The sequence below is a fragment of the Columba livia genome, chromosome 4 (assembly GCF_036013475.1).
Source record: "Columba livia isolate bColLiv1 breed racing homer chromosome 4, bColLiv1.pat.W.v2, whole genome shotgun sequence".
NCBI lineage: Eukaryota > Metazoa > Chordata > Aves > Columbiformes > Columbidae > Columba > Columba livia.
The window spans coordinates 49681231-49695358 of record NC_088605.1 but is presented as its reverse complement, the minus strand read 5'-3'; the positions used below and the strand labels follow the sequence as shown (position 1 = coordinate 49695358).

Here is a 14128-nt window from a genome sequence, read left to right as displayed (position 1 = left end):
ATTTTGCTGTGAAAATAAACAGTTGTAAATGCCAACTATACTATTGGTTCTGGGAAATGCATACCTGTAGATGTGTTGAGATATGAACTCCAGGTACTTCATTGTGGTCTCAGCTCTCACAGCTCAATATGAGAATAACTCCAGTGACTTCACGGCAATTATTTTGGATTTGTGCCAGCGTGACTGAGACCAGAATTTTGCCCAGTGTTTCCAGTGCTGAATCTGTCTGTGAAATGCCATGTAATATGATCCAGAAAATGTGAATATTTAAAGCAGCAAGAGACAGAGAGAGTCTGAATATTGATTTTTTTTATTTTATTTTTTTTTTAATCTTGTAACATTGCAAGATACTGATAGGTCAAATGACAGCTTATATGCATGAAAATTAAAAAAAAGCAGACAGAGCCATTTATTTACACTGGAGGTATATTATCAAAGGCACATAATGTGCCAGCATACTTAATGCTTAAGGTGTTCGGGATGGTTGGATGGTTTAGTATTAGAGGGTGTTTTTAGTGATGATCCATGACTTAGCCCAGAAGCACCTTTCTGCATGATGGCACTGTGGTTTCTGTGCCCCCCGTTTGAATTATTAGTTCCTTTTGTCATTTCCAGAACTAAGTGAAATTGCTACATACTAAAGGTGCAAGAAGTTGCCAGTCATGGGAGGAAATCCTGGCTGTGGAGTCTGTAAGAATCCAGTTGAAGTTGAGGTTTTCCTTGGTCCAAGGCCCCTTTCATCACTGAATTTCACCTTAACGTAGGGGCTAGGACTTGTATAGGATTCAGATGGTGAATTGTGCAGGTCTGGTCACCAGATCAAGGAGCAGATGAATTCTGTGGCTACAAGCACATGGTTCCGTTGGCCATCCAGTTCAAATAAAACCCCAAATTTTATTCTCAGCTGTTCTGACAGCCCTATAAGTGAGAACAGAACTTGGTCCCAAGGTTGTAGAGGGAATAAATGATCCCAGCTAAGCCTGAAATTTCTTGTTTGTCTTCTGAAGAGAGATACATGAAGCTGTGTTTTTCTTGTAAGTTATTATTGTAGACTTAACTCTGTTTTAAATGCAAAGGGCTTCTGGATTGTTTAAGATTACAGGGAATTGAAGTCCTGCATCTCATGTGCTTTGCATGTGCCATGAATTGGGTTTATCTCGATGCTTTTAATTAGCGCTGCTTCCAGCTATTTTATAACAACATAGATAATAATGGTATTAACTGTTACATCAGCATAACATTATTTGTTATAATCATGCCACAGTTCTTTGTTTGAAGTGATGGTGATGCCTGATGATGTCAGGTAAAACCAGCAATTAATGTCACCTACTAATGGGTTTCACACTTGCTTTTCTGAACACGCCCTAGTCACACCCAACATTTTGTCACTTCAGCTTTGCCAGCACATATTTTTCATCTTTTTTATATCCCACGTCCTGATATTCGTCTCAATGATGTGAAATAAGGCTGTATCACAGGCAGGTTTTTCCTCCCCCCGTGCCACCAGCTTTGCACAAGCAGGTCCTCCTACAAATCAGTTCCACTCCACATTAAAATTCCAGACTGTGTGGAGTCCTGCAAAACAGCGATGTGAGTCAGTGATCCAAATGACAGGCTCGGTAATTTGCGTGCTCTCATTCCCCACTTAATTCTTTAGAAGAGCGACCGCTCTGTGTTTGTTGAAGAAGGCGTGAATTCAGCTTGGAAGTAGTATTGCGCAAACAAAAAGCAGCAGAGTTACTGCTCCATTTTCCCCTTCACCGATCAAGAGCTTTTTAAAAAAAAAAAATCATTTGCAGAGTTTTGTTTAGTGAGAAAGAATAGAATAAAGTAAGCACTAGCCATTATATATTCTTTTAATCATTAAAGCAATCTGGGGATCTGACAGTAATCACCTGTGCTGTTTTGTACTTTTTTTTTAACAAGCTGATGCACAATGAATTGAAATAAACTGGCATGATCGGAATTTTTAAAAGCCATCATCTGTCAGGTACCACTTCCCTGTCACAAAAGCATTATGCTTTCCATTGGATGAGGCTTAATTAAGGTAATAATTGTTGTATTGCAGACTGACGAGACCCTCAAGTGGATAGCTCTGTAATTTTCAGCAAGGCTTTCTTTGATCTCCGTTTTTTGCTCTTAAGTCTTCACACTGGACAAGTTTACCCAGAGGAAGATTTCTACTGTTACAAATTGATAAATTAGATATTGAAATTAGGCATTCTGCAATACCTGGGTGTATTTTGTTTATTTCAGATCCTCAAAACTCTCAGGGACAAAATTAGCTGTGCTGATGGGATTGCAGTGCTGAGAGTTGGGAGCACAAGTTACCCCAAATTTTCACTGATGTGCCATTTCCAACCCAGGCAGATCAGCAAAAACAAACCCAGCAAAGCCAGCAGCCAGGTTTTTGGAGGGTTTAGTTTGCAGCGATGCAGACAGCCTGCAAAATCCTGGGGAGGTAAATTGGTGCCTGCTTAAATTTCATCGCATGAATATCAGGCAGGAGGCACGCCAGTGCATATCCAAGCACGGTGAAAAATATGGCTCCTACGGAAAAGGTGAGATCCTTTGTGGAAAAATTATTTAGCATATAAAGCATTTAGGCCCAGGAATCACAAAGGAAAACACAACTCGGTATCAGAGAGGCCTGGAAAATTCATTCCTGAAGAAGCAGTTTAATCCATAGGGGAGATAAATTCATGATTATGTCCTCCTCAGCAGCCCTTTACGCTATCAGGAGCCCTGGGCAATGCTCTCCCCTGTGGTGCGATGTGTTATCGCTCTCGCCATGTGCTAAGCCTGGCTTTAAGCAAGCTCACAGCAGTGGAGCTGGAGCACTGTAGGTTTTGCCTTGAGCCAAAGACCCCAGCGGGTGTATTGGGACAGGTCCCTGCGACTTCATCCGGTATCACAATGCCGTCCTGCTCCTTGCTCCCTGGAATTAATCCCGTTCATCCAAAGCTTGGTTCTGGCACACCGTGCTGTCTGACTGCAGAGTTCACATTCCTCTTAGGTAAATAAGCAGCAGCCCTGTCCTTTCAAGCCTTGTTTGAGGTGGAATACCATGTGTTATCTCCAAGCCATAAGGAAAATGCTGTCTTGTGAGCATCTCCACTTCTGCGCCTGCTCCCATCTAACAGCTGCTCTTGCAAAGTTGCCAGCCTGTGCTTTATTTCACTGAAAAAGGTCTAACCCATCTTTCTGGAGCCTTCTGCCACGGCCTAACTCACATACTGCCTTTGCTTTGTTTGGTTTGCAGGAGCTGGTTAAAAGAGAAATGAGGTTTTTAGCATAAGGCGTTTTTTCTTCAATTCTTTTTTTTTTTTCCTTGTTCTGTCACTAACTTGTTTTTTCTATTCCATCTTTAATCTGCTGTCTTTATGGACTCAGCTTCAGAAAAGGGAGCGCTCTTGCAGGGCCTATGTCCAGGTATTTCTTGTGTTTTTAATAAACATGTCCAGTTGTTTGACTGAATGATTGTGAAGTGGGTCTTGTTTCTGTGAGTAATCTGATTATTCCCATCTTTGTGGCAGCAGGTTCTAAGGTTAAGGTTACAGGATAATAGTTTCATTCTTCATCTCCTCCCACCTGCCTGGTTGCTTGTGGACTTGACAAAAATTTCAGGTAAAATCTCTAAACCAGAAAATGGCAAAAACTGCAGGAAGGATCTGACAAGACCCATCGGGCTCAGCAGGACAGTCTGGACGCATGCAAAACAAGAACGCAAACATCCTGCTCGTGAAGGTGTCTCCAAACCAGCTGCGTTTCACTTACGGCATGTCACTCATATAATTCCTGCCTGCCTTTTTTTTCTGTCTTCACCTCTTACACTTGCAAATTTAGAGACAAATTTCACGAGGAAATAGGCTTATATTGTGTTTTACGTGAACAAAGTCAAGCCCCAGCGCTTCATGAAGACCTGTTTGTAGGCTTTTCAAGCACGAGGCCTCGGGTTATGTTATTTATCCTGTCACCTTGCCTTAGAGCATTTGCTCCAGTGACTTGGATATAAAGCTGTTTGTCTGCGATGGGTGAGTTAATGCTGCTTTAAGAAGTATGAAAGTTTTACCTGCTAATTTCTGTCTCATGCTTAATGACTTTGATGTTGTACTTAGGGGTGGTTGGTTGTTTTTTATACGTGTATGTATAATATACAGGGGTGTAAAAATGGGCAGCTGTCTATACCTGAAGTTTCCTGCAAAATCCAACTGCCTATAGTGGGTATTGGCTTTATTTTGTGAACGGGTATTTTGTTTCATGTGTGGGATTAGACAGTTTAGATTTGTAGGGCATTCAGTTTACCCTTAATTTCAAGGGCTTCTTCCCTTTCATTTGGAAAGGCGGCTGGGGTATTGAAACATTAATCATGTGCTGACCTCTTTAGTAGACAAAAAATGATGAAAGCTCATTGCCTGAGCTGTTTAGTATAAACATGGACAAAACTGGTAAATAAATTGAAGAGGACACTCCCATAATGGAGGGCTTGAAGAATGAATGAGATGACCTAATTGAACTTTTCCAGCTCTGCTTCGTGTATTATACGGAAGTAAAATAATGTAGCTAGACATATTTTTGTACAGTATGTTTCCATTTGGAAAATCATGTAGCTGAAGTCAAAAAAAAAATCTTGTGAGGGAGAGTTTGTCTGTAATAGCAATTAAATGTCACTACAGATATATCCTTTACCAGGCGGTGAAACATCTGGGCTGTCTAAGGCAATTTAGCAGAGATTTTTCAGGAAATCTTAAATGGGGAAGTCCTGGACCTTGTGAAATCAATGGGAGATGGGAAGTCACTGGAAAGTACGCCACTGATGGTAGAGAAAATAGTTTTCAACCTTGCTGACGTGATCTCATTGTCATGAAGAGCATCTGTGGCTGAATTTGGCACACAGGGCAGGAAATATACCTTCAGCCCTGCATTCCCTAGCCCAAAATGAATGAATAATACAAATAAATATTTAAACAGATCTGGCAATTTTGTGAGTTATTCAAAGATGAGACTGTGGGAATTCCATATCAGATTATCATTTCATCTCTCTGAGTAACTCTATAATTAAAACAAATATTGATTTAGTTTGTGCAATGTCACAATATTTGTTGAGTTAAAAGCTCAGGGATTCTATTTGCCAGAGACAGATTTTACAAATGGTGCTCCTTCAGTTGCAGATGTGGTAAATGATCCTTTTTGTCTCAAAAATCCAACAAGAACTAACCCAACAGGTGGTGATCTAAATACCTGTTAGTATAACAACCAGTCAATCATTGGGGTATTTTTGACTCACAATATTTAGGAAACTGTCACACAGGCTTCAATTCTTGATGCTAAGAGTCAACTAGACTGAGCTGAGCAAGGTGGATGTCTGAGATGGATGGAGTGAGTGGCTTGGGAAAAATGCTCCATTGGCTAAGGAGAGGTTTAGGTTGGATCTTGGGAAAAATTTATCCCCAGAAAGGGTTGTCAGACATTGGAACAGGCTGCCCAGGGCAGTGGTGGAGTCACCATCTCTGGAGGGGTTGAACAGATGTTGAGATGAGGTTCTTAGGGACATGGGTTAGTGCCAGGGCTGGTTTGATGGTTGGACTCAATAATCCTGAGGATCTCTTACAACCAAAATGATTCTGTGATCCTTCAGGCTCCCCTGTAAATCAGTATGCTCTGTTTTGTGATTCTGGGTTTGTCTGAACAATAAATGGTGAGGATTATGGAGGTGTATGAAGATCACCAGAGTTGCTGCGTACAGATGTCCTCAGAACCACCAGTGAAGCTGGTTCCAGGTAGCAGACAGTAGGGGGTGGTTGCAGTTGATATTGTCTTTCTGGTTCTGAAAGTTTTCTGAACGCTTCACACTTGGAATGTGGGCTGTTAGAATTGCTGTACTAAGCGGAAAATGAAAGGCTTTCCTCAGAGGATTCAAGGCATTAAGTTTAGAGCTGAGTAGAATGAGACATGTTGTGGGGTTTTTTTGCCAACCTAGTAGCTCTCAGCAGAGAGTCTTGAGACTTCTCCAGTAATATTTAAAGGGGATTAATTCTGTTTGTCCCACTTCTTTCTTGCTTGCATGGCTGGTCCCAACACCCTTGAGGACTAAACGAAAGAAACTGAAAGGGAGCGTAAATTGAATTATGCTGCTGTTTACTTGTGTCCTTGTTGTGCCTGCGACAAGAAAGGCTCTCACTCCCAGCTATATAGAAAGGGGCAAATTAATGAGGATTTTTGAGTTCTGTGTTTGGTCACTTAATTGGCTGCATGACAAAGAACTCTGTGGTGCATGTCAAACAACTTTCAGGGTCATCTAATAATTTGCTCGATTTCTGATGCTATTCTGCATGGCCTCTGAGGAGTAAATTGGCTACCAGTGTGCATCCATTGTCGTATATTAACCATAGCTTCAGGGAGCACTTTTAGCAGCTTTTACAAGAGATCAAGATGTTTGCCCATCAGCATCAAAGCTCCCCAAGCTTTCCTTTAATATAATTAAAAGGACAGCTGAAAGAAGCATGACTTGCAGTGCGGTTCTGGGGTTCGGTAACCCCTCTGTTAAAACTCATTGAATTTAATATACTTCGCAGCTTGAGAAGCCCACACTTGGTTTGTGTCAGCAAGAGCAAAACCAGAAATCACTACCCGGCTTGTTTCTGCGGCAGTGAGCCCGTTGTTAGGGGAGAGGAGGATCAAAGTGGCAGCCTTGGCTTTGTCACCAGACTCCAAATTCTTCGTAGAAATATTTCTCTACCTACAACTGAGCTACACCTATGGTAATGCATCCACATGTAATATAGCAATACTGAAAAAAAAATCACATTTTCTGTGTTGCTATGTGCTTAGTCTTGGGCCGACGGGGGAAAGGATATCTCATGAAGTTCCCTTGAAGGCTGTGAATGCTCTCTAAAAAGCATTTCTTGTTTGCAAGCCCTTTTTCTTTCTAGTGACAGCTTTGCTCACTTCCCACGTGTAATTATTCTAGCAGTTGCTCATATAGTCTCAAATCCTGAACAGCAGGGCAGGAAATACGGATGATTCATAAACGTGGTTCTCAGCTTATTCTGCAGGGAAGATCTCATTAGGTGAAACAGATCATATGTTATTTCCTTCTTCCCAATCAATTCCTTTTATTTCAGTCCTACAGATGCCTTCTGACCTTAAAATATTCTTCATTGGATACTAAGCAAAGTAAAGCCATAACCTGTAATTTGTAACCTTCTTTTATTTCTCAGATCTCGTATTTTTTTGTGTGCTTCCATTAGGAGATTATTGGTACTTCAAGGCCAGGGTTGCAAACCTTGCATACCTAGTGCAAGAACATGAATTCCACAGTTAAGCATTTTGGAGATGGCCTAATTTTAATAAAGGTCAGTGGCTTTATTCTCACTGCAGTGGGTTCTCAGCATCCCTGAAATTCAGATAGTTTCTGAGTTAGTGCAGTTCCTGTAGCCCCAGCTGAAGTCTGGTACTAGACATAAGTTGGTGCTTCTGGGTTGGTTTTAAAGGCAGAAATGAGATGAGCAATAGATATTCTAATGATTTTTTTAACCACTCATTGCAGTTAGCAAGTTTCAATCTAAATATGTCTTTGTTCATTTTAGTGAGTATTAGAATTGTTTTGTGATGATCTTACTGTTTTGTAAAAAGCCTTAGACTAGGCCTCCCTGTAAGAAATTGTCTCCAGTGTGCTTACTTACCCTTTGACAAGAGGCAGATTTTAATTTGGAATTAAAAGAATAAATTACAAGGTGAAAAACTATCCAAGAGTGAAGAACCTTGTCAGACAGATTGGAAGGCACTTCTTATCTAAGAAACAGGATTTAATGCCATCATTTAGCCAAAATGACATTTTCCTTGTTTAGGAAGCTGAAGAAATAAGGTTTTTTGCTCCAAGTCTCACAGAGCAGGTGACCGTTTGATTGGTGACCCCTGTGTAAGGGGATTGAGGTGCCATTCATTGTCCACGATAAAAAGACATGTTATTTCCTTTTGGATGTAATAACCTTGCCAGAGCAGCTCCTTGCATGCCCACATCCATGATTTCATCCCCATCCTCTTCTTCAAAAAGCCTGTTCTGGCTGCACCAGGTACACTCGGAGTCGATGACAGTTTCTCTTGTACTGTTGCTTCTGGCCAGAGGCAAGAATCGTACAACTTCCAGCAGAATCTGCCATCAATGGCATCGATTGTGCCTTTAACTCAGTTAGTTTGGAGGCTTGCAAATATTGATAGTGTAAGAAGAGGGTTTGTTTTAGCATTCTGTGTGAATACAGAATAAAAACAGCTGTTCTCAAGCAAGGAAGTAGGTAAGCTTTTCTAAAGTACTGCTGCTCTCCAATAGGAAAAAAAGAAAAAGGAGGGTAACATTGTGATGATTGAACCATATCCACATTTCAGTGCAGCTACCCTCTGACAGGTTTTTAATTTTCACTGCACACTGGGGACCTGAAAGGCTTCTTGTGCTTTTTTTTCCTTCACTCATTTGCTATAAAATCTCAAACCTTAAAAAGTGGGATAGCAATACCCAGAACCTCAGATCACAAGCGATGCTTCTTTCACACACCAGCCATGGTTTTAGTCTAAGGATGCAAACCACAGCTTTGCTACTGTCGCTCCTCCTATCCTAATTTTGGAAAGCACCTTGCATCAAATATTCCCATGAGATCAAGGAAGACAAGTGTTAGCAGTATAAGATGGGGCTTTAAAAGTTATAAAATGCAGATATTTTAAGGAGAGATGTCATTGCAGAAGCAGTGCTTTAATGCCCTGGGCCACTGCTATAGGAGGTAAGACGTGGACTTAGTTTCCATGCAAATAATGTATACAATGTGTTCTGTTTACTTGTAAGCAAGAACAAACTACGTATTTGAAAGTTACCCTTCTATCAGCTGCTCGGCAAGAGTTCAAAATGAACAATAAAGTTTGAGAGATGTCCTAACTCCAGGAGAGCTGCTCGTTTTCCAGGGTTAGGGTGGCTGTGCTTAAATGTCATGGCAAAATGTGGACTGGTCCCCAGTTTGGCAATGAGATGAGTAGGTCAAACATCTTAGCGATTTCCAGTGTTAATTCCCAATTAAAGACAGATTTTACATCACAGCATCTGCTTTTGCCACGGAGCAGCACTTTGGCTGTCGGTACTGTGAGAGGTAAATAAATGGGTGTGGTATCACTGGATATAGACTCCCTTCTAGGTTTAAACTGTGTCTCACATAGCCAGATATTCTCACCAGACATTTCTAGAGGCGGAGAAGAGAAAAATAAATGAACAAGTAAAATTCAGTTTTATGGAAATCAGTGGGATATGTACAATCAGTCTTTTGGTAATATATAATTACCATAAGGCTGCTAATTAGTTACCTTTTGACAGTGCGTCTTTTACTACCGATTTGTGTCTGAGAAGGAAGGTTTACATTTCGTTTCTGTTTTGTAACCTTTGGACGAAATCAAGAAGCCATGAGCATATGCCTGTATTTGGGAAAAAAATCTCCCTCTGAAATTTATCAACATTTATTTACATTGAATGCACAAACTGTGGTGCTGTATAACTGCATAACGAAGGGGATCACTATCATGGGATTTGTCTTGGGTGTTCAGTGCATTCTTGCTCTTCTTTCGATGTCCAGCTGTAGCCACTGCTGGAAAGAGTATATTCAACTCAGTGGACCTTTCATCTGACCTTTTCATGTGTGTTGGGTCCTTCAGGGACAGGATTAATTAATTTAGGCACCTAGATGGGGATGATACTTGCTGCAGCTACTTCTGTTTTTAGTGGGGAGAGAAACTAGAGAGTGTCTGGGTACCTGCCTTGGCTGCATGAGGTGGGATCAAACTAGGTCAGACCTTCCCTAGCTCATTCTGAGAGTCCCTACCTTTAGCAGGATCACCAGGGGTCTCAAGTAAAACCAAGCCCACCATCAGCTCACTGATCTCATGCCTTCTTCATTTCAAAAGTCCTCTTAACCTTCCTTCTGCTGGTCGTGGAGATGCTTTACTGGGAGACTGGCAGTGCTGCTTCTTCTGTGGAGCTTCAGCAGACCACAAAGCAACCAGAGCAGGTGCCAAACCCACCTAAACCACAACAGCTTGGCTTAAATGCAAAGACATAGTCTGATCCTTGTCCCGTGTTCCTGCCTTCCCACAGTTCCCTGCCCAGCTTTTCCCAGTTGGCGTCTCCATCTCGAGAGACGTGGTTGCTTTAACAGCTGTTTTGTTTCATTTAAACACCTACCTCAGCTCCTGTCCAAAACACAAACATTTCATTAGCACCTCATCTCCTTGGCTTCAACCCATGGCACTCAGCTGTAATGAAGTGCCATGCTCCGAAATATAATGCGGGAGCGCTTGATTAATGCACCGAGGCAGGTGTGAGAAGTGACCCTCTGGGAAAAGCTATGGGCTAAATTCATCTCAGATGTCATACCAACAAAGATAGTCTACCGGCTTTGCTCCTACCTGTGCTAGGGACCTGACCCAAAGTCCTTGGAAATGTTTCTGGAGGCTTTGCATCAAGCCCCGCATCCAGAGTGACATCAAGAGGCTGGTTTTAGGTGAGTATCCAGAGGATGCTCACCAAGGGGTGGGGAGCACACATTGTGCTGGAGGCAGCACATTGGGACTATTTGGTGTGCCCCATCAAATCTTGCATGTCCAAACATTTAAAAAAAAAAAAAAATCTGGGGAAAAATCTTTGCAGCAGATGTTTCACTGTAACGCAAATATTTCAGCATCTGTTTCATGTTTTGGCAAACACGTGTTACCTTTCTAGCCAGAGCCAGAAGCTGGATCTGCCACAAAGTCTCTTTCCACTGTTCAGATATTGATAAAAGTATTCGGGGTGGTGTTTTAGCTGAGATTTAAAGACACCATTCGTAGCTGAGCTAAATACAAGTAAGGCAAAATTGTAGTCTGACTGATAGAATTAAATGGGGAGAAAAATCTCCGTTTTCTTTGCAAGAAAACACCACGTTGAGTAGAACCTGCACAGCAAAATAGTCAAGCTTTTTGGTCACTGGGAAGGAATAACACCTTTTTGCCTGTGAAGAGAAAAACTACAAAAGTAAACCGAAGAATTTTATTAAGGAGCTACAGGGATCAGGCTTCCAGACTTTAAAACTCAAAAAGCCCCACACTTAAATGCTTTTTGAGTATTTCTTCTTGACTATTGAGGTTAACCAGCTTTTCGTGTGCACATGCTAAATATGTTAATGGTGAATTTTAGACTATTTAGGAAAATCAGTTTAATAATCAGTTGAAGAAATTTATTTATGGGTAATAAGTTCCACTTAGCAGCAAATGAGAAAGCGATTCCAGTCCTGGATCATAAAGACTTGACAGCAAAAAGACTTTTGCAGAGGAGGAGATTTTCAGTCATTTCAGTTTGCTTTGTTAGTTGAAGTGTGGGTTACTGCAGAATTTGAGAAACCGAACTGTGAGGCTCAAGAGAAATGTTGTGTGTTAATCAATGGACCAGGACAGTAGCTACTGGGGAGCGGAGAAATCAATGGTTTGGGTTGAAGGGCCCTTCTAAACTCATCCAGTCTAACCCCCTGCCATGAGCAGGGACATCTTCACCCAGATCAGGTTGCTCAGAGCCCTGTCCAGCCTGCCCTGGGATGTCTCCAGCGATGGGACATCCACCACCTCTCTGGGCAACCAGGGCCAGTGTCTCACCACCCTCAGGGTCAAAAATTTCTTCCTCATGTCCATCCTGAATGTCCCCTCTTTTAGTTTAAACCTATCATCCCTTGTCCTTTTGTAGCGTATCTTCTTTTTACACATCACATTGTACAAATGGGTTTAGAAACACTCTCAGGAGTGGGGGTTTGTTCCTCATCTCCTCTGTACAGTTGGTTCTACCAACGGGTGTGAAGAGTCTCATTAAAAATGTGTTTATGGAAGGTAGTTGAGTCATCTCTGGTTAGTAACTAGGCGGGGGTTTCAGGTTGAGGGAAACCTTCAGGTTTAGGTAGGCCCTACTGCTGTAATTTTGCAATTTTGAGGCCAGAACATGTTCCAGGTGATCCTGGATGCGCGTCCAGATGAACCCATGGGAAGTTCTCCACAGGAGAGCTCTTTGTGCGCTGCAGCCTGGGGCAGTAGGTGCCTGGCAGGAGGGACCAGAGTTGTTACTGCAGAGCTGACTCTTTCCTGAATGAAGCTGTTTGAAATGGAGTATTTTCTGTACACCTCGATGGCTACCTGCTGCTTCTCCAGATGAACCAACTCTGTGTATTCATGGCCAGAGGTTATGTGGTGGGAAACATTTAGCCCTTGTAGGTGCTAAATTGGGTGCCCCAGCCCTAACTCCTGAATTCTAGTGATGCAGGTAGCTGCAACCTGCTTCATTGATGAGTGTTGAAATTTGTTTTCCTGCATGGTTCCTCAACAATTTCCTCATCTCCCCATACCTACCCTTAGTTCCTTCTTACTCCAAGCCCAGAGCTGCTGATCACAGAAGCAGAAAAATGCTATTCCCAGCCTTCCTTTAGAATAAACTCAATATTTCCAATATCTGAGAGGATAAATGATGCTTAGCTCCATTGCAGGCTGCCCTGGTGGGTGGGGAAACGAGATGCTGTCCTGTCCGTGTAACTGATGTGTGTGGCGGAGGAAACCAAGCATGTGTCACAGGTCTCGATGGTGCTTAAGGTTCTCCAAGAGCCCTTTCTCACTCTGTCCCTCTCCCTTGCAGGCCATGGTGGAGACGGTGAACAACCTCCTGCAGCCGCAGGCTCTGAATGCCTGGCGGGACCTGAACGCAAGCGAACAGCAACGTGCAGCCACCAAATTACTGGACACAGTGGAGGACAGTGCCTTCGTGCTGGCTGATAACCTGCTGAAGACTGACATTGTCCGGGAAAATACTGACAACATCCGTAAGGATCAGATCCCATAACTCCCCAGAGCAGCCAGAGGGAAAGGCTGGGAAACCTGGATTTAATCTTGGCCCCTAGAAAAGCAATTTGTTAGATGTCTTGATCTTTTGTCCAAAAGACTTAGAAGTCTCTCAGAAAGAGCCTGAAGGAATAAGGCAGCTCTCTACCCTTGGAATCATACAGAAAACAAGCACCTAACCTGCCTTGATTAGTCTTAGCTTTGAAGGCAAAACCTGTGCTAGAGCTATGAGAGCACCACTTCGCAGGGAGATTGTTGCAATGCAAGTGTGTTTCATTTCATACAAACTTATGTCTTAATTTGGCTGATTGTTGATTTTAATTAAAAAACAAGCATGATGGAAAGCACCAGCACTCCCACTGTGCATATGTAAAATGAGAAAAATTTTCTATTTCTATGAATACAGATCCTGAGCACTGATAACATTTACAGAAAGTACCAATCGCCAGTGGCAAAGGACTAGAGTTTTCAGATTTTCATTTTAAGCATAGTCCTTAATATCCTGAGGTTCTTGTTTACAAGAACTGGTTGTCTTTTGTTATCCACAGAGAGTAGAAGTTATTTGCCTTTTTTTTTATTATTATTAAATTAATAACTTCTTCGGGGCAAAGATTTAAAAAGAAATAAGAGCCCAAACAGAGTCTAGCATGAAACATTAGGTCGATTCCTCTGCTCTCAAATAGTCTGGAACACCATTTTGTAGCTTTGAAGTATCGTGTTGAAGATTATTTCAGCAGAGATTTTTCTTAGTGTCAGTCTCTCTTGCAAACAGAGCTGGAAGTTGCGAGACTGAGCACAGATGGGAACCTGGAGGATCTGAAGTTTCCCCAGAATATGGGCCACGGGAGCTCCATTCAGCTATCTGCAAACACCTTGAAACAAAATGGTCGAAATGGTAGGTCCAGCACCTCCAGCCTCATGAATCAGTTGTCTTTTAGGCATTATTTTGTGTTTAACCAGTTGTAAGAACAGTATTAGTGTTCATGTTTAAACAGTAGCTCAGTTGCTCATGCCCTTGACTGCAAGCTAAATTGGCCAAAGGGGAATATATTGTATTGCGAAGTGACTCAAAGACTTCAAAAGTATTACATGCTAGTAAAAATGCGTCAGATTCCGAAGTGATGTGGCTTCTGAGCCCAGCTTTTAACTGCTGTTGTCTGCAGTAGGAATCTTAGATGGGATAAGAGGCTTGATTGAGTAAACTGCTTCACAGTGGGGCACCATACAAGTATCTGAAATGCAAAGG

At 42.0% G+C, this 14128-nt stretch overlaps 1 protein-coding gene across 50 annotated transcripts in view; it reads left to right on the top strand.

Moving 5' to 3' along the window:
- ADGRL3 (adhesion G protein-coupled receptor L3) overlaps positions 1-14128 on the top strand; it is a 385183-nt gene that overhangs the window by 312261 nt on the left and 58794 nt on the right. For 38 of the 50 annotated variants that reach the window (XR_010472325.1, XR_010472327.1, XR_010472324.1 and 35 more), the window contains 3 exons: positions 3394-3432; positions 12680-12863; positions 13655-13777. Coding sequence is in view for 46 of the 50 variants with exons in the window: in XM_065061628.1 (XP_064917700.1) it covers positions 3394-3432; positions 12680-12863; positions 13655-13777 (346 nt within the window). In the remaining 4 variants the exon portion in view is untranslated. The remainder of the gene's footprint in view (positions 1-3393; positions 3433-12679; positions 12864-13654; positions 13778-14128) is intronic. The other 12 variants (XM_065061633.1, XM_065061601.1, XM_065061609.1 and 9 more) reach the window with 1 other exon arrangement.